We start from the raw sequence: 25,644 nt of genomic DNA, 5'->3' as shown, positions 1-25,644 counted from the left end.
TCAAGATCAAGTTTTTGAACGTAGTCTCTTTCTATATAAAGAATGGATCGAGCTGGTAGTTTATTATCATTCATGGTAGAATGTAAATAAGACGTTATCAGTTTGAGCTTTCAGAAGCACCTCTCACAGCTCGCAATTGAAGCACCAATGGTCAGACAAAGTTTCAGACACGAGCATAAATATGGTGTCGAATCAAGTAGGTGCGATTTAACTAACCCCTGTAAAACATCAAACGCTGTTGCATTACAATCTGACGTGGTTTCACTGCTCCGCACCAGCCTCCTAAATCTGTCAGTTTCCGCAGCTAACTCCAATTTAACAATATTGATCTTAATCGATAGCTATTGTTGCCCTGATTCCGAAAATACAATTTAAAGGCTGGCCGTGGCAACGGAATCACCCCGAAATAGCCGTCAAAGTCAGAAAATTGGCATGGTTCCGAATTTAATCGCTCAATACAATTTTCATTATCATGGTCAATTGGTCATTGTGTTGCGGCGCTACTATTGTTCGGAAAAATTGGCCTTGACGGCAATTTCGGAGACGTTCCATTGTCATGCTCACAATATTGATGTGTGTTTTCGGAATCAGTGCGACACTAGCTTTCGATTGAGACCAGTTTGATTAAATTTGAGCTCTAGGGACTACCAATTACGCTGCTTTAGCCGGCTGTGCACTGTACACTTTGCAGCCTCATTTGCCGCCCCCTCGCGCCCCAGGCGCCGAGTCATAACCGCCAAGTGGCTGCTACGCCACTGAATGGGATATGGGTATGTAAATGAGTTTTCCGGGCTTTTTAGAAAAGTTTTTTTTTTACCTATATTTCGTTGAATCATTAGTCAACGCTAGAGAGCGCTCTATAGCTTTTTACGTTCATTGTTTACACAAGCATAGAAGGTTGGTTCGTTGAGATGATGATAATTGCGATAATAATGGAGTCTAGTGTGGATTATTCCCTCATTCTACGAGCTAGCCGTTATTTGTTCATGATCGAACAAACCGGAGATGCTTTTAAAATCATACAAATACACGTAAGATCTACCGAATACATGTGGATAAATTCATTACATTTGAAGCAATTACAAAGATAGCGAATATTGATGATGCAATGATCAGCTGTGGTATTTGCAATCCGACGTTTCAATTATCAACTACTTGATACAACGCAATATTACTTTTTCACAAATGTTCAGTTTACGGCATTCCCCATAAGAGTACAAAGTACTTCTACAATCCCTGAATCAATGTCTGTGACTCTACGACTTGGCTTTTTCCACCGACGTGATTCTGCCTGATTCAGTGCATATCCTAACTAGACGTTTCTTGGTCGGGTGGATATTTATTCATAATATATTGGTAATTTAAGCCATCCATGGTTAGGTGATGAAAGCTGTGAGCCAAAAGTGTCAGCAATCCTTTCGAACTGTAGTGATGATAAGTAAGTGGCATTGTGATCTGTGTGTTACTGATGCAGGTGATTTTGGCATGTGTATCGAATCGAGCTTTGATATGGCAGTGCTCAGCTATCGATCATTTTGTCTCGAGCAGATTCTCTCTCCAACACGACACCGTAAATTTATATATCAAATTACAGGGTGCAATTTCAAGGGTTCCCCAAACCCAAAAAGATTGAAGGCTATTGGCCTATGGTACGCGAATACCAAGATAATGGACAGTTTCGGAGGAGTTGGTGGAACGATTTCCAAGTATCTAATATATTTCAGAAACCATTGAATCAAATAGGTGGTCATCATGTTCGCTTCTGTTCCGCCGTGCAATGAAGCAATAGCACTTCAGCGCTGTAGTCTTTATGTCGTGCAATGACCCACACAGGCGTGTTAACTCGAAAGTCTCAATTGAAGAACTAATAAATCAGTGGATTCGTAAGCAAACCTGACCCCAACCTGATACCATCGACGGAGCACCATTTTCAAGAATATAATTTTATTGATAAATAAAAATACAGTAGAATATGATTTGGGTAAGACATTGGAAACGCAAGAGCGGAAGAGCAATTTTGAAAATGACAGCGAAAGCACCTTCGTACGCAGTTGTCTGATCCGTAAGTGCAAAGGTAATAGTATCGTGCGTAAAATCTCGTAAAACTTCATGATTCAGTGTGACGATCCACTTCTTAGGCTGTAAAAAATAGTCCTCAAGTGAATATCGAATAGAATGGTCTATGGTTACATAAAGTGAAAATAAGCAGCCGATCATTGTGACGTTCATCGTAGTCCATAGGAAACAGGGAAATGAAATATTTCCGAGAAATTATGGCATCTACAATAGTTACATTACATATCACGTATTCGACCTCACAGAAATACACGCATGCGAAAACATAACATGACTCCGCCCAAAATCGAGGCGTGTCGAAGGGGCGTGAATCGGACGCGTCTGCCTGATTGACGAAGACACTCAGAGATTGGTTGAAGCCATACACACACCCGCCTTAATGAGCGTGGAAACGCATGAGTGATAGTGTCTGCTACGAATGACACGCTAATTGACAATTAGTGACGTGGTTTCCGCATTTGGGAAAAGCTACGATTTAGAAATTTATAAATGTCTCGCGTTAGTGTGCCATACGTCATATGCTTTGAAACCAATGCAGTACGCGACATTATACGACACTTTTTGCCGTTTCATTCACCTATCTCTCAAGTTAATGTTTGAATGAATGTATGCCATATATGCAAAAAATGTTGACAAAGTGTGTCAAAAGTCGCATGCTTTGACACTAATGCAGTAGGCGATATTATACACTTTTTACGGTTTCATTCACCTATCTCGCCGGTTACGAATATTAGATGTATGCCGAGAATGTTCACATTTACCTTCAAGTCTATCGCCGAACGTGTCAAGCAGGCATATAGCGACGCCATTGGTCCACCCAAAACCTTCTTGAACATCGTATTCGCCGCCGTTGCCAGGAACACCGTCGTCAGTTAGAACATTGTACTGAAAATTTACAAGATAACCATCATTCGGGTGCCGCCGCGTAACTAGGAAAACTAAACAATAAGGATGTGTTGATTTTAGTATTCATGGTGTTTCGACATCTATGATGATTGGTAAAATTAGTTATCCTACATTATACCGACATTTCTTATTAAGATTCCTGATCTGCCGACTTATAGAACGGCGCACTTTCGTTCTTGGATTTTTAAAGACATCGCTTATGCATAGATAAACTTCCAACACTAAGGACGAATTTATGGAGACGACCATGGTGGTAACTGCTTAAAAGGCAATACTTTGAAACTCGTGATATCATCCGAACTTATATATCTATAATGAAATCACGTTTCCAACGCGGATACACATCAGAAGAGATACGAAAGTTCAAGGCATCGAAATCGTGTGATTTGTAATTTCTCAACACTGTTAAGACGTACAGCACAGGATACATACATATATATGCAAATGCCGCAGAGTCTATCTAGACTTGTATTTGGTTAATGTATATTGGCTGGAGGGATGTTAATTTCAGATCTCTTCTACCGCTAATTACGCGATAATGACACGAGCTGGCAGCTACACACGCTACCGTTCAATGTTCCCCAGAGAAAATTGCCGACAATTTGAATATTTCATAGTAGGCTAGGTACAGCATAGAGATGATCGGAGCGGAAGCTCACTTTTTCAAACATGGCGTCTTCGTAGTTCGGATTCGTAAAGCCGTTCCAACACGACTTGACGTATTTCTGCGCCTGACGAAACGCTTCTTCTTTCAGTTCTATGACGTCACTATCGTACATTCCCTCGATGAGCATATGCTGCCAATTGAATCGCGCCGCGTTAGTTATGCAATCACACTTATTGAAGCAAACGCATTTCTTACCGAGGAAGGAGCCCAGGCATTGGGGAAATCCCACTGTTGCCCCGTGTTGTTTAGCGACACAGGTATTCCTCCAGGAAAATCCAGTAATTTAGTTCCCTGAAAAGAAAACCTATGTGAAGCCCTCGAAGTGGTACCTTAATCTGATAACATTCTATTTTTATCGACCAGTAAAATTCGTTACTTCAAGTCACACCCATATGACGATTTCCCCAAATACACGCCCACGCTTGCCATAATTGCAGGCGCTTTTGTGGAATTGATATCGCGAGCGGAAACAATTGATTTGTTAAACGTACCGGATGCGTATAATTTACGAGGCTGTCTCGCCGTGTGCGAAAGTTGAATATAAATCAATTTGGCATCTACTTGAGAACCTCGCGATATACGGACAATGTCTATACCAGGTCACTATACTGAGACTGTCACTTACCTCATATTCTTGGCTTTTCAAATATTTGTACATGGCCACCTCGCGGCTGCTGGCGTCCACACCGGCCGGGTATGATTTGGTCCACATCGGAGTCAGATTTGAGGCGAAGAATTGTCTAAAAAGGAAAATACATATTAATTAGGTCTGTTGAATACGGCGAGAGTATACGCTTACCTATTTTGAGTTTGTTTGGACATGACGTAATCGTAATACGTCCCGTCTTGCTCGTTCCAAAGAAATCGCTCCATGGCTTCCACGCGTTCTGCGTACTTTTGCCGAAATAATTCGGATTGCACCAAGTTCCCTTGAAGAGGATGGGCAATTTATTATTCCGCGGCAGCCTTACCGTTGGGTAATTCGCACGGTTTTTTATAGGTGGCGTGTCTGTATCTATGCAAAATTAAGACACTATAGATTAGTTTCGGATTTTACAGGCAGAACGCCAATACCCAGTAAAACATTCTGCCGAGGTCATTATGATAAATAACATGGATCAGATATTTCCCTCATTGTTTCGTGGCATACTTGATTGCTATGCATCGAAAATATTAGTAAATCTAAACGTCATGCCATGCATACAGTCAGACACATCCATATGATAAACGAATCCGAGCATTTGCAATCAAACATGAATAGCGAAAATATAGTTTTCGCGAAAAATAATGACAATTGGCGTCGTGGCAAACATAATTACCGATTTTTTTCAAAACTCGAAGAATTTAAGAAGATTATTCATCATACACGCGAAGAACATCTATTCTAAGGATGCGTTCCGATCAAGTGACAACGATTCACTCAAATCACCAGTAACGTAAATTATACGTACACGCAAAAGTCAAAGGAGCGCTTTTCCGGTCCCGTGTATACGGGCTATATTGCTTTTCTGTGAAGCTAAAGAAAATAATACTTACCAACATGGTCGTTGAAACCCGCCAAAATTATTTCCTCGGCACACAGTATGCTGTTTAGGTCGACCGGTACGATATCACGAGTGGTAAGCTGCAGTAGAAGTGCCTGACCTTCGGCTCCGTCGTATTCGCCACCTGTTCAGCAGAACAGCGAGTCATGAATATTCGCTTTTCCAAAAACGCGTATCCGTAAACCATACCTGTCCATCTGGAAGAGAAATCCCATCCCGATTCGCATGCTGACGTAATATGCGTCATTAACTCGAGTTTGGCTTCTGAAATGTCATGATAAAGACTTTTAGCTCATTACGCGTCAGCGAGTCGACTAATTTACAAAGTGATAGGAAACTAACCTTTTTCAAGGCCGTGTTTATGGATTAACTCGTAATCCTCTTTGTACGATTCTGGCCTGGGCTGATTCACATCTGACGCGTATCTAGTCAAGCGATGAACGCTACCATCGCTGTCCGTAAGTTGGACCGTTCTTTGCGTTTCCCAGAAACGGTATTCCTTCTCGAGAAAAGGCAGCGCTTCGCTAATGAAGTCTTCGTCGCCTGCAAATTTGAATAAAAAATTAAAAACTTCATTTGAACTGCTTTTTATCGCGTATAGATCCATTCCATCACATTGGGAAAGTTCGTGGTCGGCTGTGATGTCATAAACATGGTAAATCAGTGGACAAAACACAAACTTGGGATAAAATTAAACATTGAAACACGTAACCACCCGGGATACGCCCGCAGATTACCAATGGGCATGAGAGATAAAATGCGTCATCGCGGAATAACACGAATAGCAAAGAGTGCAACGCATTACCATTTGCATAAAACCGTCTGCGAACTCTGCATAATAACAGCCCCCAGCGAAATGTGAAGCACAGTGATTTTCACGTCAAAATACGGGACAACGAATTTCGGTTTTGTGATATTATTGGCGCACGAGTGCTCGAAATATATTGCCTGAAAACCGTCCGACAATGCAATAAATGTATAAGATTATACCGCGAATAGCTGTGCTGACAGTTCAAAAACGCAAACTACCATCGAAACTAAAGTATACCTGAAAATTGCACGTAATCTTGAACCATAAGAGACAAAAACGGAGGCTGGCTGCGACGGGTGTAATAAATTCGGCCGCCGTTTGGGATAAATCCGTACGCGTCGACCATTTCGAAGAAGTTCCTAATCGTGCCTTTAACCGTCTCGTACATTTCGCATAATAACAGACCGCGATTGATCCAATAATTGTCCCTGAATTGGAAGAAAAGTATCGTGAAACGTCGAAATTACTGCCAATGGCATCCATTCGCGTCACTGTCCTTGGCAATATTTTAAACCTGCTCCATAACGTGACCTTTACAAAGCTATGATACGTAACGGCACATCAAATCACAGTCTGCATAATACGACACGCCCATTTATTTACAAAGCCTTCAGCGTTCAGACGAAACAGTACCTTTCGATATGTTACGTTTTGTACAACATATTACTGAAACTGAAACCCCTCGCGTTTAAACGCAGCCACCAATGCCGTGTGGAGTAATAAGGATCTTAGCCAAGCAGCATCTGCAGGATTACGCTGTCCGCGACTATGATCTGATCAGAATGCAATTGATCAAAGTTTGCTATTACACAGATTTCACAACTTCGAAGCACGATACACCATCACTGTTGAACAATATGACTGCAGTGTAGGCAATAAAACATGGATGACTCACCAGTAATAGAATTCGCGAAATCGACCGCCTGGTATGATGAAAGGGTTGGAGCAGTATATGATGCTGTGATTGTTAGGGCTTTCTGACACTTCGTCGGATATCTTGCGGCCGAGTTTTTTCCACAACTGATTCAATTTAGCGCCCCAAGCACGAAGCTTCTCGTCCGCGACCTTTGATAGGAAGTCCGGGCTGGAAATATCGATCGTAGTTATACATTTCTACATTTCTAACGCAGCTGTGTTAGCGCTGTACCTTTCCGACCAATCGATAGGTGTCCATTTGATAAAGTCGGCGTCGGTTGATACCGGGGATAAATTTTCTTTAATAAATTCCGCTAATTTTGCGAGCTTTTTAGCGCGGTTCAATGAGATTATTTCTTTGCCCACGGTTCGGAATTTTCGTAAGATCTCGCCTGGAATATGATAAACGGTCATTGTAAATTGGAAGGCCATGCTTTTCAACAGTCACTTAACATGACACAGGATATGACGACCAATACAAAGCCACGCTGACTAATTCCGAATGGCGAGTAATACCTCACGGCGCGGACGACAAGTTACCTACTGGCAATGAGATTACTTACTTGCATCAAATTTTGTCTTCATGTCAACGAAATTTTTTGAATCACCAAATACACTTGAGATCTGTGCTTCGTGTAGTAACGGCCCGTAACAATATATCCCTCTGAAATGGAATGAATGGTGTAAGATTGAAAAACTACGTTAAATTACGCAGAATCGAGTATGAACACTACTTACGGATTTTGGCTTGATCCATGCATTGGTTGGCAACAATGTACGTCGGTATGATTTCCTGGTACTGTGCTGACGAAATCTTCTGCCTCGTTTAAGGTAGTGGTTCGGTCTCGTTCATTCAACGCACAGATGGGAAGTCGATTTGGTTTGTGGTTCTTCAACAGTAAGTGACCCTGCCGAAGCAAATGCTTCACGCCGTACGTCTCCATTGTAATTGCAAATATAGACTACGGTGATGTCTTACGAAAGCTGAAAAGTGAACAAATATTTGATAGTCACGGTGGTGACATCGCCCTGCATACTACCACAATGCGTACGGCATTGATTGGACTGTTATCTGAATTACGCAGCATTAAAGGGGCACTGCACTCAAAAAATGATGTGGTCTCAAATTGAAGAGCAGAACGAAAAAAAAATTTTGGCCGCAGCCGTTTTCTTCAGAACGCCACCGTAATGGAGCTGCAATTTATTGAAATTTTCAGAGTTGCAGCAGTCGCGGCTCCGGATAATCTCTTAACCCGTTACATGGCACGATGACTTCATCGTCGCACTTGCTCGACGCGATTACGCAGTCACGCAGAGGACGAGCTTCAGATAGTTGTCAGCCGATGTTCTGAAGCAAATATGTCTAACAAATATCATGTGTCTGTATCTTCCGCAAGACCACTACTCCAAAGGTTGTGCACTGTGCAGTCAATAATACATCTTGAAAATGACAGCTGTATCTGCATCAATATACAACTGTAACGGCATCTCAGTATCATTCAACTGGCAAATACTATAGAGTCGTGACAAGCTCCAGACACAAATCCTCCTGACCTAACACCGTACGTTGAGCGCCGCCTTGGTGTGCAAGACATGAGTCATTCATATCATCGACTGACAACTATCTAAAGTTCGTCCTCTGCGTAATCGCGTCGAGCAAGTGCGACGATGAAGTCATCGTGCCATGTAACGGGTTAAGAGATTATCCGGAGCCGCGACTGCTGCAACTCTGGAAATTTCAATAAATTGCAGCTCCATTACGGTGGCGTTCTGAAGAAAACGGCTGCGGGCAAAAATTTTTTTTCGTTCTGCTCTTCAATTTGAGACCACATCATTTTTTGAGTGCAGTGCCCCTTTAAAATCGATACCAGTTTAACCTCCAAATGTGATTGGATGTTCAAGATATGCAAAACTCCTGTTCCAAATGACATAAACCACCTTATACTCCTCATGAATATGCAATAGATTTGATTTATCGCAAAATTCGATTTGAACACAAACCTTTTACTTTCACACACCTCACTCGCGTTAACAACTGATCCACAATTTATCTCAAGAGGCCATATGCTCATTGCTCATTTCTCGACGCTACGTTCCCAAATGACAAAGAACCCGGCTTATCTAGACGCCAATATTATTGCGCAAGCGCCACTTGACAAACTGTTCTCTGCCGACGCCGTCAATTCAACTCCCTTGCAGACAAAACCAGTTATGCCCGGTCGGCAGTGCGCTATTATGTAATCGCTCGCTCACCTTAGGAATTTGAGGTCAGCGATCAGCTACTCCGTCTGGGTTTGAGAGACAGCGGCGTTAAGTCTTCTCTCGTTAGCGAGAGTTACGACATAACTTGCGAAACACAACTGTGCGAAAAGGAAGTAGTTTACGTCGACGAGAGAACGCCTACGCCAAGCCGCCACTGCAGACCAATCATGAATTGAGACAGAACAACGCCTCCAGAAATACCACAACAACGCAAATACTGAACTGTTTCGTAGACAATGGAATTTAAAACCAGATATCTCTTGACCCTATGCTAGTGGGTGTGGCACCTGAACACCCAATGATGAATGAACTGGAGTTACGTGATCACTGATCATGATCAGGGATTACCATACCAAGCCACCTAGCCTAGCGCCGCCTAACAACTTTCATCATTTTACCGCTACTATAACCTCCTCGTCATCTCATCCGTGTAAGCAGTGTCTTATAAAAGCCTAGAAGTGGGCCATGCTACAAATCGGCAGCTACGGAATAAAAATAAAGAATATCGGCCTGGTGCAAATGACCATAGTAGTAGTCGACAAAGCACCGCGAATACAACAACAACAACAACAACCGCTACTACTCCATACATTTCGAAAAATTCATCTAATCCAGATATCCCGTTGTAACATATTTCAATCCAGAGATCGAAGAAATTTTAAACTAACACAACGCAAGACTCCGTTACACATATTACTGAGGTATATATAGTTGCAAACATGCATTGCACCATTATAATCTCAACGCAAAACACCTCAAAATCGCTTTGTATTCCGATGGTCTAACATGCCACTCATACTACTTGCCATTAAACAGATGTTTTCTTCGTAGACTAATCATCATGTACTGTTCAATGTCAGGCTCATACATACCGCATTGTATACAATCTCACAAAGACAGCGGTTTATGAATTCGCTATTGCTTCACAAATCAATGACGATACATTTGAGCAAGCGTGTTCACCACGCATTACCACTATTACCAGCCATGACTAGGCGGAGGCACAAATATTTATTATTGGATTGGTCAGCATTATTTCGCCGGTGATTGAGAGAACGTAGCACGTAACGCATGTGCTAGCACGATTTTTTCATTGTTCGAAAGCCTAAAATAAAATCACGTTGACCGCTTTTTCTGCTGTCTCTCTCTTATTTAATCCAAAGTACCGCGTTTATTCAGGTAATTCGATTGTAACTCATTTTAACTCCCAGTTGGTAGCGAGAATTATATGACTAATTCTTCCATCTGCAAGACGATTCGATTACACCTATGCCGTGCCAGTGACGAATGATTATCAAATTTTGATTCCCGTAAGTCAAGAAGTATTTTTAGGAGATGTTTCAAAAATAACTGGACGAACATGGTTTGGTCAACTTGACCCAAATATCATTCGGAGATCTGTATGATTCTATCCCTAACTCTAACACAGTTGATCGAAATGAACCAATAGCTCCACAGCTATTAAGTTACCTATTCAGTTAGTATTAAATTTTAAATGTACTACTGAATACAAATCAAGAGCTGATAATATAAGTTAGACCAGCACCATTAACGACAGACGGTAATGAGCGATCTAGAAAAACCTACCCATTGCAACATCAGCCTCATGGTACTAACATCTAAGATTGTTGCGTCAGGTTTTTCTAGCTTTGACGATAATGATTATATTATTGAAATGTTCTGATCAACTTGACCCGAATATCATTCGTATGAGTCTAACACATAACTCTAACACAAATAGTCCATTGAATTGAAAAGAACCAACACAGAGTCAGGTTTTTCTGGTTTTGACCAGAATGATTATATTATTGAAATGTTCTGGTCAACTTAACCCGAATATCAATCACATGAGTAACTCTAACTCTGACGCAAATAGTCCATTGAATTGAAAAGAACCAACACAGAGGTATAACTTAATTATCGATGGCCCCTTCGTTCGGTACTAATAACTAACGCAGCAACTTTACAAATAATATATGTAATGTACCTCACTGTAATGTAATGTACTGTTATGCACTCAGATATCGAGATGAATGTATTACATGAAGAACAGAAACTAGCAATAATTAATACACCGCACTACGCTATCGGTGTTGTATCCCTTCCAAATCTTTGAGCACAGGCCCTAGATCAGATGGTTCCCAACTCTTTTTCTTCATTATCCTCTTCTCATTTATTCCGAGTCATAATTCCCCGCAACCTAAAACCCCTATTCAGCCCTTAAAATACTCCCTCCAATAAAATTTGGTAGGACACTGTTTATTAAGGACTCGTCGCTATCGTTCAAAGTTGAAAAATCAAATAATTGATAGTGACGATGACGACCCGTGTAACGAAATCCAATGATTGTGACACTTGCTTATAATTTTTCTGCACAAACCTGAATCCTGTAGGTCCAGATAAATATTTCCGTACTTTCTTTAAGCTTCAATCCTTACGTTTTATTAAACTTCAAGGTTTTTCATTGATGTTTGCCGGATGTTACGGACCAACTATTGGCTTGTTTGAGTGCACCTAACTTCTCTGGGACGTCTGATTGGACAATCGCCATATACTGTAAAATAAAACTTCTTGTGTACCAATAACCCGCAATATTCGTGCTAGACGTGTTTGTGACGCCATTATTGGTTTTCCTTTCCTGAGTTAAAAATGAGTTTTTGCGAACAACACGTGATAAAACTATCAACGCAGCGCATAGGCCTACAGTCCAGAGCAGTAAGCTGATAACCGTAATCGTGGTGTTGCGCCTGTATAATTATGTAAGTATAATGTATATACTGCAGCCCATGTAGTTTTTTTACAAGTGCGTCTGTTCTCCACCACAACCCCCTAAATCCAACACCGGTTGCGAACCACTGCCCTAGATCTCAGCTCTCTCCATTTCCCAAGCATAAGCTCAAATTACTGTTTATCAATCCTTGTTATTTCGCTCTTTTAGCATCATTAGTTTCTTGATCTCGAAGCGACACCTCGCGGTAAAGATGAAAACAACCACCTTTCGACGGTATGATGCACTGAGCTCAACTGGGTTTGATGCCTCTACAGATTCGCCACGCAGATTCACCGTAAGAATCTTCTGCATGCCCGGTATCACACTCTCTTTACCTACTGTTGTTTTACGGTCTTGCTAAATTCACCGAAAGTTGTCACTTCTCACATGGCAGTCCTTGCTCATGAAGTTGCCATATGACGTCACCCAATTAAGAAATGTGAATGTATCATCGAGGGCTAATTATTATTATTGGCGTCAATAAAAAAGCACCGGCTCAAAAGTTCATAGCAGTTTTCATCAATTCAGAGTTTACGACACAATGAAAAGGCAGGAGTAATATCATTCCTAAATTAGCTTAATACTTTCAGTCCATATGTGAATATATTTTAGGGATGGTGTGAACCTCTGAAAGGTTCAGGTTCGTGTGAACGCGAACCTTATTGAAAGGTTCTGTGTGAACGCGAACCTCATGACGTCACGTGACGTCATATTGCTAATTGCAACCCTACATTTCAATTACGTGATAGCCTATTGTACACGATACCTAACGACGACTCGGGCCATATAATGACACAAAGCTTAAATACGTATTGGCGTTTGAAACCTCGGTAAATGTATGAACTGAGGCAGTCAAATGATATGATACTCCTATAAAATCAATATCATCCGTCGCTTTGCCGACAATTTCGACTAGGAGTTGCAAGTGAGAATAAGCTCACGCCTTAACGGTCTTCGCCAGACCGGACAATGTATTCGGCGTCGGACTATTGCTACATTGATATTGGGTAGAGCGTAAAATAGTTTCCATATTTGGTACCGATATTAGGCTACTACACAAGTGATACAGCTGTAGACAACACCTCAATCGCACGGATTTGGTTTTAATGATACAGTAAACATATGAAGTCAAGATTGACCCCGTACGCCCGCTAGATTTATTACATCAAAAAGTGATATCAATCTCATTGATTGGTTGAATAAGCATCATTCGCTGACTACAGGTACTGCATGTCGCTCGTGATGTTATGTGATTGCGGGTCAATCTCACAGCAGAGAGTCACTAAATATTCACAAACGGGAAGCTGGATATTTCGTGCAAACTTTTGTAACAAAGCAAGTAAAATCTTTGAGATTGTCAAAGTGCATGCTCGTTTCGTGTTGATATTTTATGCTGCCAGCGTCATGCATAGAGTGGCCCGCAGTTGAAATGCAATAAATTCGAACCAAAAATATCATATTGAAGTGAAAATTGTAATATATGAAAAAGGTTCACAGTGCAGAACCTACCAAGGTTCTGATGTGATCGCGAACCTCCAAATTTCCGAGGTTCACACACAGAACGCGAACGTGAACCTCAAGTTTACACCATCCCCAATATTTATCAATAATAATCTACGCATCTTCCGTATCCCCGAACTCAAAACTATAATAGTCCCTGCCCTACATAACATACTAATACGACTGTTTGCGATTAATAAGATATAGTTAATATGAATGGTGCGAACGTGAGGTTCACGTTCACGTTCTGTGTGTGAACCTCAGAAATTTATAGGTTCACGTTCACAAACGAACCTTGGCAGGTTCTGCACTGTGAACCTTTTTCATATATTGCAATTTTCCACGTCTTTATAACATTTTTGGTTGAAATTCTTAACATTTAAACTTCGGACCAGTCTTTGCATCGCGCTGACAGCATAAAAAAATCAACACTAAACGAGCATGCACCTCGCCAATCTCAAAAATTTTACTCGCCTTGTTACAAAAGTTTGCTCGAAATATTCAGCTTTCCGTTTGTGCATATTTAGTGACTGTCTGCAGGGAGCTTGAATCGCAATCTCACAATATAAAGAACCGGGGCCTACGATAGGACCCGCAAGAACGAAATATACTACCTGTAGGTAGTCAACGAAAGATGGTTATTCAACCAATCGATGAAATTGATCTAAACAATATATCGTTGACTAAGTTAAAAAATCTAGCAGGCGTACGGGATCGATCTTGATTTGATTTGTTTAATGTATCATAAAAACCAAATCCGTGCGATAGGGCTGTTGGCTGCTGTGTGACTTGCTTATGGGGTAATTATCTGTAGCAAGTCTGTATCAAGAAAGGCTATAGAAACCCGTTTATACTCTGCTCAATATCAATACAGAAATAGTCTGACACTGAATCCATTGTCCGGTACGTTCTAGACCAGTAGTTCCCAATCTTGTTCAACTCATCGCCCCTTATTAATTTCGAAACAAATCTGGTGAATTTACTAGAAAAAGCTTATTTTTCCGAGGTGGTAGGTTCTCGGAACACCGGTTAACGCGTCTACTTTCCGTTGTGTTGGCCGTTTTTTCGCATCATAATCAGAATAAGCCGCCTTCACGTGCATTTTTGGCCATGTTAATTAAATATATCTCACTAGACGTTCTAGCATTTTCGACTCTTTTGGTATTATCTCCCCCTTTTTCTCAAAATCGTTCACTGGGGGGCGATATCGCCCACGTTGGGAACCACTGTTCTAGACCGTTACCGCGTAAGCTTATATTCCCTTACACGTCCTCATCGAAATTATCGACAAAGCGACGGGATATATTGACTTTATGGGAATATTATAGCATTTGATATCTCCAGTTGATTCATTTGGCGACGTTTAGAAAGTCTGCAGGTATTTCGGTATGATGTGGCCTGAGCCGTCGCTTGGCATAAATATATCATTTCACTGAAATGTAGGTTTGGGATTAGCAATATGGCGTCACGTGACGTCATAGGCTTACGTTCATACAGAACTTTCAAAAAGGTTCGCGTTCACACGAACCTGAGCCTTTTAAGGGTTCGCACCATCCGTAATAGTTAAGTCAAATTTTATCATTTGTATTGCTTGCGCCCGAATGAACCTCTCAACCAGTTGGATATTCATTGAATATGATGTAGATCGTTGTAAGCACAAACTATTTGGGTTAGGGAATATATGATATCTGATTTTCCTTCTCTTCGTTTAAGCTTTACAATACCTATTCTCTATCTTTGTCATTTTTACATAAGAGCCTGTAGTTTATACCCTTCAAGTCAAGCCAAAGTTTTGGCACATTTGCTAAAACTCTCATTTTATTGCGAAGTGCGGTCTCGCTAAAAACTATTTGTTATCCGTGTATACGTGAGATCCAAGTGTACTCTCAACGCAAAGATTACACAAAAGTGAATATAACAATTTCAACGGAACTCTGTGTCACAAACAAATACGAGGAATAAGACGATTCGTTAATCGAGCGGTTGATTGCTTGATGAGGTAGATGTGTCGTCGTCAACTGAAACAAAATTATAATAAGTCATAAGTACCACCGATTTTTGAAAGAAAATAGGACAAATATTAGTTGTGAAATCTCAACAAGAGGTGTGAAATGAGTGCTCAAGCTTACTGCAGGCAAGCGGTGTACGCGTGGTCCTTTTGACTATTTGGGAGCGTATACGTTTTTCAACAACGACGTATAGTCTTACAGACATATTATGATGTTGAGATTTACACTCACAATTCTCAAGTCCAAAATTCTGCGTAAATGGTTGACATTTTTCACACATGTCACATACTATATTGAAATGACACTACAAGTATGCGCAAACTTCGATTATATATTCCATTACCGTGAGCCATATTGTGGATATTTCATGCTTGATGTGTGTAGAATAGTGTAAAAATTGCAGAAAGTAAGTGGTCTCGCCTAAAAAATTGTTCAGTGTTCAAGTATACGTAGCTATGTAAAAATATAACAACTTGATGAAGTAGAGCAAGTAGAGGCAAAACCCAGTCAAGTACTACCAAAATAGTAGAAGTACTTCATTACTGACCGCTGCTGCTCATAAAATCGACCCGTTTAGAACTCATCATCACACACCTTTGAGTATTTCCCCGTAGGAATCCAACAGTATCATAGCCACGCCGTTAGTCCAACCGAAGCCTTCTTGCACCCCATATTCCCCGCCGCTACCCGGCAGACCATCATCTCGCAACACGTTGTACTAAACAAGACAGTCGGTAAGGTGACATTATACCTGCCAATCGCAAGCGCATACTTTCTCGAACATGGCGTTGTCGTAGCCTGGGTTGGAGAATCCGCGATAGCCCGTTTTGATCCATTTTCGAGATTGACGGATCGCCTCGTCTTGCAGCTCGCCCACTTTACTCAACGCCATTCCTTCTATCAACATATGCTGTAAAGCAGACTCATAGAGTCAATGGTGTTAGGCCCCAAGGCCCAGATACGAGTTTCCCAAGAGGAACGAAGTTTGTTAAAAGGGTATTTAAAATGACTAGAATGCACAATTTCGCTTATCAATACATAGCCAGAGGTGGTCAGTAACGAAGAGTACTCAAGTTGGTTTTGCCAACTTCCACTAGGTCACGTTTTTAAACTATTTGCGCCTGTACTTGAAGAGGTATTAGGCACGATTACTTCCTCTTTACAGTTTGGATCTTGAAAAGTAGAGGTTTTGGGATATATTTGCATCACTTTTTCGAGTGAAATTGCCATTATTACGGCGTGAAATAGCCATTAATCATTTTTCAATAGTCGCGAACATAAATCTTACAATTGCGAAATTAGTCTTCTCCGATTAACCGCATAAAGTATGCAACCATTCAACCTAATCCAATTTTTGAAAGTACTTCCACATAGAGTGGTTTTGACATTGCTGTTTCATATAGGTAATGATAATAATTGAAACGCGATGATTCGATTCGCATACGATTTTGTCCATCACCATCTCGTGTGGAATGTCAGATGGGGTCCAAGTACTCAACGTTGGTACTCAAGTACAAGCTGGAGCAACGTCGTATATGTCTACTGAAGTACAAAGGGAATTTGCTATTTCCAAGTAAGTACAAAAGTAAGTATTCCAGGCCTAGTTCTGAAACTGAAAACATAATCTCTTGAATAAGTCGGGCAAGTAGGCAAAATCTACAGAATACTCCGAAATAGTATAAGTACTTCGTTACCACATCCGGAAAATATTCAATCCCCAGGATACCCCCACCACAAAACGAGGGCTAGCATTTCCGGCTAACTACAGTACACATTTCACCTAGAAATATTCGCAACAATCCTCTCACCACAATAGGAGGCCATGCGTTAGGGAAGTCCCACTGTTCCCCACTGTGATTTAGAGATGTCGGTACGCCACCGGGAAAATCAAGCACGCACACACCCTGCGTAATTGAGAGATTCAGTCAGAGATGCCGACACTTATTTCCAGTGAGTGTACTCAGCAACACACGTCGTGTTTCAGCGCTTTGAAGTATTCGAGCATTTTCCTCTCTCTTTTCTCGACGTCGACGTAATAAGGATAGGATTTTGTCCATAAAGGCGTCGCGTTCGATAAGAAGTATTGCCTGAATGGTGGTAACACATTTGGCGACTTGAAACTATAAGGTCAGTCAAATATATGGAAGTGGTGATGGCTTATATTCAGAGAGAGGTAGTCAGTAAGGCGCTGAATATTCTCCTCAAAGACCAAGTGATTATCTGATGTTTTCTTGATTACTTGCGTTGTTGATCAAGTCACAAGTGATACACGAGTATACTAGAAGAATCGGCGATACAGTGTGCACTGTTCAGGATCCATATACTGGCTGAACGGTCTGATGAAGTCACATGGATAAATAATATGTCTCAATCGCTGTAACGAGAACAAACCGATTGTGTGACGCTTCCGATATGACGTAATCGTAATACGTTCCGTCTTCTTCGTGCCAGTGAATCTTTTCGATTGCGTCCACTCGATTTTGATATTTTTCGAGGTATGCAGTTGCTGTTTCGGTACGACCTGAAATGGAAAAGCGTCGCATGAAGTCAAGGTATAGGCGCAGAGCTGTAAGGAGAATAGCTCGAAAACGGCCATTGTAAGCACGGGATTTTCTGCTCTAAAAAAAAACACGGTTTATTTGAGAAATCAAACACCAGGCGGCCTCACATCTTTTGCAATGCAAGACTGAGGGAGAATACCAGATCGATTACTCTAGCAGACTAGCTTCACCCACCATCATAACTACACTGCACCAGAAATGGTCAAAATAGTCAGCATTGCTACTCAAGTAGAAGTAGAAAATGAATGGTTTGAAAAATGCTGAAGTAAGTAGTTTTAAAAAGTATAGATTCGGCTCGTGGCATCGCACATTTTTCGTAGGAAATCAGAGGTGGGTTAGTTACGAAGTTACAAGATGCATCATCGGCACAAGCCTCAATCACCGATTACGATAAAAATTGTCGAAATATATTCTGCTACCATCTAACAGGGTCTATTTCGGCAAATTGATAATTTTATTAACAATAATGATAAAAACCACTTTCTAAAGTAAGTGCTACATTCCAAATGCCTAAGTGTCTAAAGTAAGTAGCTTTACGTCATAAACTGTCGAGTAGAAGTAGAAGTAGTCTGAATACACAACCACTTGTGTAAGGAGTTCAAGTATTGGCAAAACCTACTTGATTACTCAAAAAAAATCAGAACTATTTCATTATTGACCCCCTCTGCACTGAACTGCATAGAGAATGGAAGTTACCATAAGAAATTGTTACTAATTGCACGTATATATGGACATTTGATGTCTTTCGCATATACCTAGTTGCTTGTTGAATTCAGATAGAGTTTTTTCGACAGCGGCCAAGATGCTGTTGAGGTCGACAGGTACGATGTCACGTGTCTTCAGTTCCAAAAGCACGTTCGAGCCCTTCTCGTGTCGTGCGCCTAAATCAAGTATTTGATTCGTAACAGATTGATAACGTATTCGACCAATTAGCGGAGCATGATATTTAGGCACGATACCTTCAACATAATCACATCTTCATTATGCCCAAGGCGTACAACTTTAAAATAATGCGATTTTCCAACATTAAGCAAGCACGCGAATCCACGCGATATTACTTCATATTCGTAAAAACTAAATCCAACCAATAACAATGTGTCAATACCGGTCCATCTCGATGAAAAATCCCATCCCGATTCGCATGCCGAGGTCACGTGAGTCATCAATTCGAGCTTGTCCGCTGTTACGAAACAAAGCGTGAATTATCAAGCAAACAACATACTGCGTCTATGCAAGTTCCGAGCAGTCGATATCACAAGCCCGCAAAGTCACGCTTTTCTTTGTTACCTTGGCTCAGCTTATGATCGTGCACCAGCTCGTAGTCTTCGCGGTATGACTCTGGCCGAGGCTGGTTCACGTCGGAACCGTATCTGCTGAGCGAGTGAGGCTTCCCATCAGAGTCCTGTACAACTACGGACCGATCTCGCTCCCAGAACACATGCTCAGTCTGGAGTACCGGCAAGGCCTCTTTTAGGAATTCGTAGTCACCTGTTCGGGAATTTGGAATGAAAAGCGAGGAGCAAATAGAAGCGGCCAGTAACGAAATATATTGCTACATTTTTGGAGTACTCAAGTATAGGTTTTGACTACTTGTACAGTTCAGTGGTTATGTCATACATCCGCTTGTAGTTCTGCTTCTTTGAGCATGTATAGCAGGGGTGGGCAATTATTTTTCCCCGCGGGCCAAATGAGAAAAATAAATACGTTGGCGGGCCGAGTGAAAATTTTTAGCTTTATTCTCCAGCGTAATTTAATTTTATTTCTGAATCTCGTTGTTAATAATGCTGCTCCTTGAATGTGTTGAACTGTTGATATTAGAAAATGAGAAAGTGACGGTTAATTAATAGATGTCTATTTGCCGTCATGATTCGAAACAATGTTAAACATGATACATTTTAGCTCTCTTCAAACACCTAGTAGAGGATATTATGGCTGTTGATGAGCGAATTATGAAATATCAAAGTCGGACAATACACAGAGCAACAGCTGTAAGCCCTAGTATTCAATAAAATTCGGCTTCGTGCCACCCTTCTGATGATTTCACATCTCCCAGTTCGAGAACCACTGCAATGAAATTAATATGCAATAGTACAAAGCTTATGTTTTCTTGGTCGCTTAAATAGCTTTTATGTTTATGTTTTTTGGCATGCCCGTTATTTTTTTTATGTGTGATAGATATGACGGAGTAATAGTAATCGCGAGCATTGATCGACTTGTCTTACGAGAATTCGTAACAAATTGAAACACATACCGCATAACGCGTAATGTGACAATTGCGACGAGGAATGTTTGAACTAAACTATATGGAAAGAGTGATTTTTTGTGACCTCAATTGCTACTCATACGTTGCCACATTGCCTTTATTTTGAATCTGTTGCCTTTATTTCGAATCTGGATTACGCATGCCAGGTAGCCTACGTAGGCAGCGCAATCGTGGCATATTATTGAACAGGCTTCAAAGTAAACGAATTTCCTGTTCATTTGAGACAGCCCATGGTTTTCGTCATTCAAGAAGCAAGTTTTATGTTTTGAATTCGAAGAAACCTTTCGCGGGCCGCACAGAATAGCTTCGCGGGCCGCACTTTGCCCAGGTCTGATGTATAGGGTTGCATTTGAAACAAAAATCAATTTAAAACATACATGTTTATAACAAGGCCCTTGTTTAAAACATGTTTTTTATTGTTCCTTTTTAGCCAAGACGCCATGCCTATTCAATTGTGACGTCACAGTGGATTGGCAATGACAATTGAAAATATAGGGTAATATGGCCCCTTCGACGAGAAAGGGCTTCCGATCACTGTCGTAAACAGATCAAAAATATCATCAACCAGGACTACATCGTTATGCAGCATTTTACGGTCGGCGGTCATCATCATCAGAACAGCCATTCCCTAACAATGATCTATATCCACGTGCAAAAACTCTTGAACCGAAGACGATTTGTAGGGTTCCAGCCACCCAACATCGTATACGTCGACTATTTGGGGTGAAAATCGTCCGTAGGCGCATACTACATGGTCTTTCGGAGTATTTATACAATTATGGCATAATTAGACAACGTTTCGAAAAAAAACATTTTTTTTTTCAAAAAGGCATTTGTTTAAAACACTTTGTGAACACCGTTTGTTTTAAAGGCAACCCTAGAAGTATGTATGACTACCTCTGGGAAACAAATTATGAAATAATGTCAGAAATAATATCCCAGGTGGAATTAAGGTTATACCCGTATCTTGTATGTATTCTCTGACCATCAGCGTTAAGAATGGCGGCTGGCTGCGACGGGAATAGTAAAGCCGTCCGCCGTTCGGGACGTATCCGAATCTTTTGACCATATCGAAGAAGTTTCGAATCGTGCCTTTCGCCGTGTCGTACATTTCGCTCAGGAGAAGTCCGCGTATGATCCAGTAATTGTCCCTTTTGGCGTGAACGAAACGTATGAGGAATATATAAAGGGATGATATGTCCTTAGAAACGCCAATGCCTGGAATACGTGTCCACAACGTTAGCAGGAATCTTACGCAAATCAGGTAATCGCGACTTTCTGATTCAAAATCTTGCTTTCGCACCCACTCGAACGGGTTAAAACGATCCTATACAAAAATTGTTATGGAGATAATTCCCAGGGATGCCTTATGTTGGTGCGTACTACCCCAATAGTGACCATAAGGATTGGTGTCTTTGACTTTGTTCATCAATGGGTGTGAAAGTAAGCGGTACCAAAAAGTGCCAAAGGGCTAACTTGCACCCTACGCAATGGCGAAATCTTTTAAACATCAATCTACTGAATGTATTTACAGTGTATATAATTCTATAGAAGTCATGAAAACGAAAACAGACATCCATGTGTTAGCAGGGTTATGGCCATATGTTTCATAAGTATAAGGATGCTCCCGCTTCCACGACGACGCCATATTGTCACAACGACTACGCAAACATCAAAGTTTGAAGTATGGAAAAATATCTTTGACTTAGAGTGATTACGGTGCCGCATTATTATGTGCAATCAACTTATGTCTATTCTGTCGCAGTATTAAAAATCAATAACTAACTTCGTCGTGTTACTATCGAACGTATATGCTCAGACCACGAACGAAAATAATATATTCGGGAAAGACAACTTTCCCCACCCATCAGGCGTGAAACCGGTAGTGGTAAGGCAATTTCGCCGACCCTAAGTCCCAATTTCAAATTCATGCGACTTGGAAATAATTATTTTATTCCGACCAATTATATCAGTATGTCATCACTCTCCCACACCCACCAGTAATAGAACTCTCGAAATCGGCCGCCTGGAACGACCACCGGATTCGGCGAGTAAATGATGCTGTACCGATTGGGATTGAGCCGCACGTCATTCTTAATCCGCCGGCCCAAGTCTTTCCAGCGCGCGTTCAAATCGACTGCCCAAGATTTCAAAATCGGATCCTTGACGCGACTCAAAAATTTCGGCCTGTCGCCATAAAAACAGCTATTGAAAATGTACGGACATGCGTCTTGACTCACGAGATCGACCTACGTCTCTTTCCAGTCGGCCGGCGTCCACAATTCAAATTCTGAATCCGGCACGGTGAAGTAATTGCACACGAAACTGTGCACCTGATCCGCGGTGGGTCTGTTGCTGGTTTTGTTCAGCAGGACAGCGAAATCCCCAAATACTTTATCTGTAAATGCAGCGTAAGGAATTGGTTTCTACACTAAGAAGTGAATGATTAAAAAATGTGGACACTGATTCAACACAAGTGCAAGTTCTGTGCTACATGCTTTAGCAAAATTCTTTCTCGATTATAGAAGCAGAAAAATCTCCGTGACCATATCCCATGATAATGATGTTTATTATTATTAACATAACGATTTTGATAATAATAATAATAATGATGCAAACGTAAATGATTACACCAACGCCACCACAATCGAAGCGTAAAGCATGCGTAATTGAACTTGTGAACTGGTGAAATTGTGAGCTGATATCAAAAATATATTGTTAACAAGCATATTTTATAGTGGAGAATTGGAGATATGAGACATATAGTTATGGGTTAGGCAGGTATATCCACAATAGACAGCGAACACCATGTAGGCTGGCTAAATATAGCGGCACATCTGTTCATAATGCTACAAACATACAAGACCTTCCCTAAGCGTACGAACTAGTGACATCTCAATCGTCGTTACGTCACATTATATACGCAAACGTACCTTGTTCATATTTCATGTGCATATCCACGAAGGACTTGGAATCGTTGAAAATGTACGCATACTGAGCAGCGTGTAGCAAAGGTCCATAACAGAATATTTCGCTGGATAATAAAAAAAAGACACGATCTTGACGATTACTAACATATTATAACAAAGGCATGGGAGCTCACAGCACACTAAAAATTGTTTTACATTGGTGATTGGTAGGGCTGGGCACAATGATTCGAGTATGCTCGAATTTGAATCGAGTATTTACTTTAATGATTCGAGTCGAGTAGTGAAAAGCCGATTTATTCGAGTACTGAAATTATACCCTCCTTGCAACTGAAAGTTAATTTGCTAACGAGAAATATAGTTTTGATACTATTTTCCACTGCGAAGCCTTAAAACCTTGGTAGGCCGTGTCGCAGCATCCGAGACATAGTACAAAGCTACGAACATTACTGGAAATAACACATTTCCGAAGTCATGATCATCCCACAACATTGTCAAGAAGTGCAATGAAATCGGTATGATCGATAAAATACCAAAGTATCTTCAATGTATCGGATAACAGGCATTATATGTTCTTTGTGGTGGCATAAAAGGTACATATTTGAACTTTGACATTGTGTTGTGACGTCATAATGAGTGGTGCTCGAATACTCGACTCGAAGCATAAATACGTGATTCAGAATCGAATCACTCAGGTACTCGATTTTGCCCAGCCCTAGTGATTGGTCCCGATATTGTTTGAGTTTCCACTTAAATCCCATGCATTCTCAAACAACATCAATATAACACACATACTGTGCGCAAATTATGGCGTTTCGACTACAATATCACCAGTGACCAGTGACCACTTACGCCAGGCCAATATGACCAGGCGACCACGCATGGGTTCTCGTACTGTCGGTATGTAGCATCCTGGGCCACTTTCGTACAGGCTGATCAACGTCTAGCATATAATTATGGTTCATTGTGTTGCAAACTGAGATATAGGATAACTTTATACGATACTCGCTCTCTTTCTAGTCGGCTTACCGAAAGCACTTGCATGTATCTTCCGTCCGGACGCAGTCAACAATCACTATGGAGTTATCCTTTCCTTTGTGCTCCAAGGCTTTGCGCGATCCCTCGTCGTCAGTACTCGATAATCTGCGGATGGACAAGAAATCCTCTTCCTCGCTGTCAACGGGCGGCGGGGCGATTTCATGCTCGTGGCTGTCGATCCTTTCGAAACAAGTCCTCGCCAGAAAACTGGGGCGTTTCTCGCGATGGCAGTCGGTCAAGTCTGAGCACGTAAGGCATCTCTTGTAGCCGCCCAATGAATTCCTACTCAAAGTCCGTTTGAGAGCTTTCGCACTACCTTCATCGCCACCGTTCTCAATTCTCACACGTTTCGCTGCTTTCATCGTCAGAAAGAAGTTATCCGTCCAGAAATCAGAATGACTAACATTTATGTAGAGTCATGCAGTAACTGCAAAATCTGTTGCTCTATACACAAAATATTGCTATACGCTAATAGCCATTGGAAGTGATTCGCCGAAGTGATTCCAAACAGAGATAGCAATTACCTTACAATACATAATCATATCGGAAAGGCGGAATTCATTAGAATAAATTAGTATTGAGAATGTGGCCACTTCTCAAAACAGCTAAGAGGTTCAATATCCTTTTACGAAATATAATTTCGAAGACTTGAAAATTGCCTCGAACATTTGATTCCGAGTCATTCCATACTTCTCATCCATCGATTCCGAGTGAAGTCGTTTCAGGGATGGGACTTGGGTCTAGTCAAGTGACTCGAGTCATCGCAAGACTGACGAGTGGTGACCATTGATTAACTTTTTGTGCAAATCGTTGGGCGTCGCTGAAGTAGTGCTATCAACGGTGAATTTACACCAAATTTACCAAGTCCTCAATCGCTGTTCGATTTGCGTCGTGAAACATGCATATATTTTTATTAATATAGCCTATTCTTCATCGTGGTAGAAGTGGATTATTTTAGCGAACCACATGAATATGCGTGTCAGTGGTGTCACCACAAAGGTAAACATTCCCATGTCAAATCCAATGAATAACAGTTTTAAGGACATATTCGCAATAGTCATATACTGACTAATGTAGCGAGCGACTCGACTATGAATGGCATTAAACGACTGGTATATGATTTTCTATCTATCTGATGCATTTATCGTACGGCAATAGCAACGAAACATGTGATTAGCTGCTTGCAACAGTTCAGAAAACCTGACACACTTCCGCACTTGCGATTGTGATACGCTTGAAGGCAGTTCTGGTAATTTACAACCGATCATCATTCGCGATCACTAAAATACAACGCTGGGATGCCCAATTGTTTGGTATAGAATTCAACATCGTTGAAACCTGACTGAATCAATCCATAAAAACTGATCAATCACTCGCGTACGCGTAACGCTGGTA

At 41.1% G+C, this 25,644-nt stretch overlaps 2 protein-coding genes across 6 annotated transcripts; both read right to left on the bottom strand.

Annotated features, from left to right (window-relative positions):
* Window positions 1-1,922: 1,922 nt before the first annotated feature.
* On the bottom strand, window positions 1,923-9,506 carry LOC145449924 (trehalase-like). Of its 4 annotated transcripts, none has more exons than XM_080328361.1 (15): window positions 9,173-9,498; window positions 7,658-7,903; window positions 7,483-7,583; window positions 7,152-7,311; window positions 6,900-7,088; window positions 6,242-6,432; window positions 5,536-5,736; window positions 5,383-5,457; window positions 5,186-5,317; window positions 4,449-4,578; window positions 4,275-4,389; window positions 3,845-3,940; window positions 3,642-3,779; window positions 2,838-2,961; window positions 1,923-2,139 (listed from the first exon to the last, which is right to left on the bottom strand). In XM_080328361.1, the coding sequence occupies exons 2-15, from the start codon at window positions 7,861-7,863 to the stop codon at window positions 2,135-2,137; spliced, it is 1,863 nt and encodes a 620-aa protein (XP_080184487.1). In that variant the 5' UTR covers window positions 7,864-7,903; window positions 9,173-9,498; the 3' UTR covers window positions 1,923-2,134. The 4 variants fall into 4 exon arrangements, 3 of the variants coding, with proteins under 3 accessions (XP_080184487.1, XP_080184489.1, XP_080184488.1); XM_080328363.1 differs by lacking the exon at window positions 9,173-9,498 and adding an exon at window positions 8,938-9,082; XM_080328362.1 differs by lacking the exon at window positions 9,173-9,498 and adding an exon at window positions 8,921-9,063.
* A 5,745-nt stretch (window positions 9,507-15,251) lies between these two features.
* On the bottom strand, window positions 15,252-24,781 carry LOC145450549 (trehalase-like). Of its 2 annotated transcripts, XM_080329070.1 has the most exons (14): window positions 24,241-24,728; window positions 23,218-23,318; window positions 22,538-22,682; window positions 22,283-22,471; window positions 21,245-21,435; window positions 19,309-19,509; window positions 19,127-19,201; window positions 18,777-18,902; window positions 17,852-17,981; window positions 17,433-17,547; window positions 17,269-17,364; window positions 16,233-16,370; window positions 16,055-16,178; window positions 15,252-15,469 (listed from the first exon to the last, which is right to left on the bottom strand). In XM_080329070.1, the coding sequence occupies exons 1-14, from the start codon at window positions 24,609-24,611 to the stop codon at window positions 15,423-15,425; spliced, it is 2,049 nt and encodes a 682-aa protein (XP_080185196.1). In that variant the 5' UTR covers window positions 24,612-24,728; the 3' UTR covers window positions 15,252-15,422. The 2 variants fall into 2 exon arrangements, 1 of the variants encoding a protein (XP_080185196.1); XR_013918514.1 differs by lacking the exon at window positions 15,252-15,469 and having other exon boundaries at window positions 17,241-17,364; window positions 24,241-24,781.
* Window positions 24,782-25,644: the final 863 nt, after the last annotated feature.

The sequence above is a fragment of the Botryllus schlosseri genome, chromosome 11, assembly GCF_051294905.1.
Source record: "Botryllus schlosseri isolate E-star chromosome 11, Bs_hap1, whole genome shotgun sequence".
Lineage (NCBI taxonomy): Eukaryota > Metazoa > Chordata > Ascidiacea > Stolidobranchia > Styelidae > Botryllus > Botryllus schlosseri.
The sequence above is the reverse complement of the archived record's forward strand: the minus strand, read 5'-3'. Positions and strand labels throughout refer to the sequence as shown.

Excerpts from the sequence above, each read along its gene's own strand:
- LOC145449924 (XM_080328361.1), bottom strand. The coding sequence starts at position 7,863 with ATGGAGACGTACGGCGTGAAGCATTTGCTTCGGCAGGGTCACTTACTG. Across the intron at positions 6,433-6,899 it reads TTTCGCGAATTCTATTACTG|GGACAATTATTGGATCAATC; the intron begins GTGAGTCATCCA and ends CTTCCAATTCAG. Across the intron at positions 5,318-5,382 it reads TTTCTCTTCCAGATGGACAG|GTGGCGAATACGACGGAGCC; the intron begins GTATGGTTTACG and ends TCTGCTGAACAG.
- LOC145450549 (XM_080329070.1), bottom strand. The coding sequence starts at position 24,611 with ATGAAAGCAGCGAAACGTGTGAGAATTGAGAACGGTGGCGATGAAGGT. Across the intron at positions 16,371-17,268 it reads ACGCATGGCCTCCTATTGTG|CATATGTTGATAGAAGGAAT; the intron begins GTGAGAGGATTG and ends TCTGCTTTACAG. Across the intron at positions 16,179-16,232 it reads ACAACGCCATGTTCGAGAAA|TACAACGTGTTGCGAGATGA; the intron begins GTATGCGCTTGC and ends TGTCTTGTTTAG.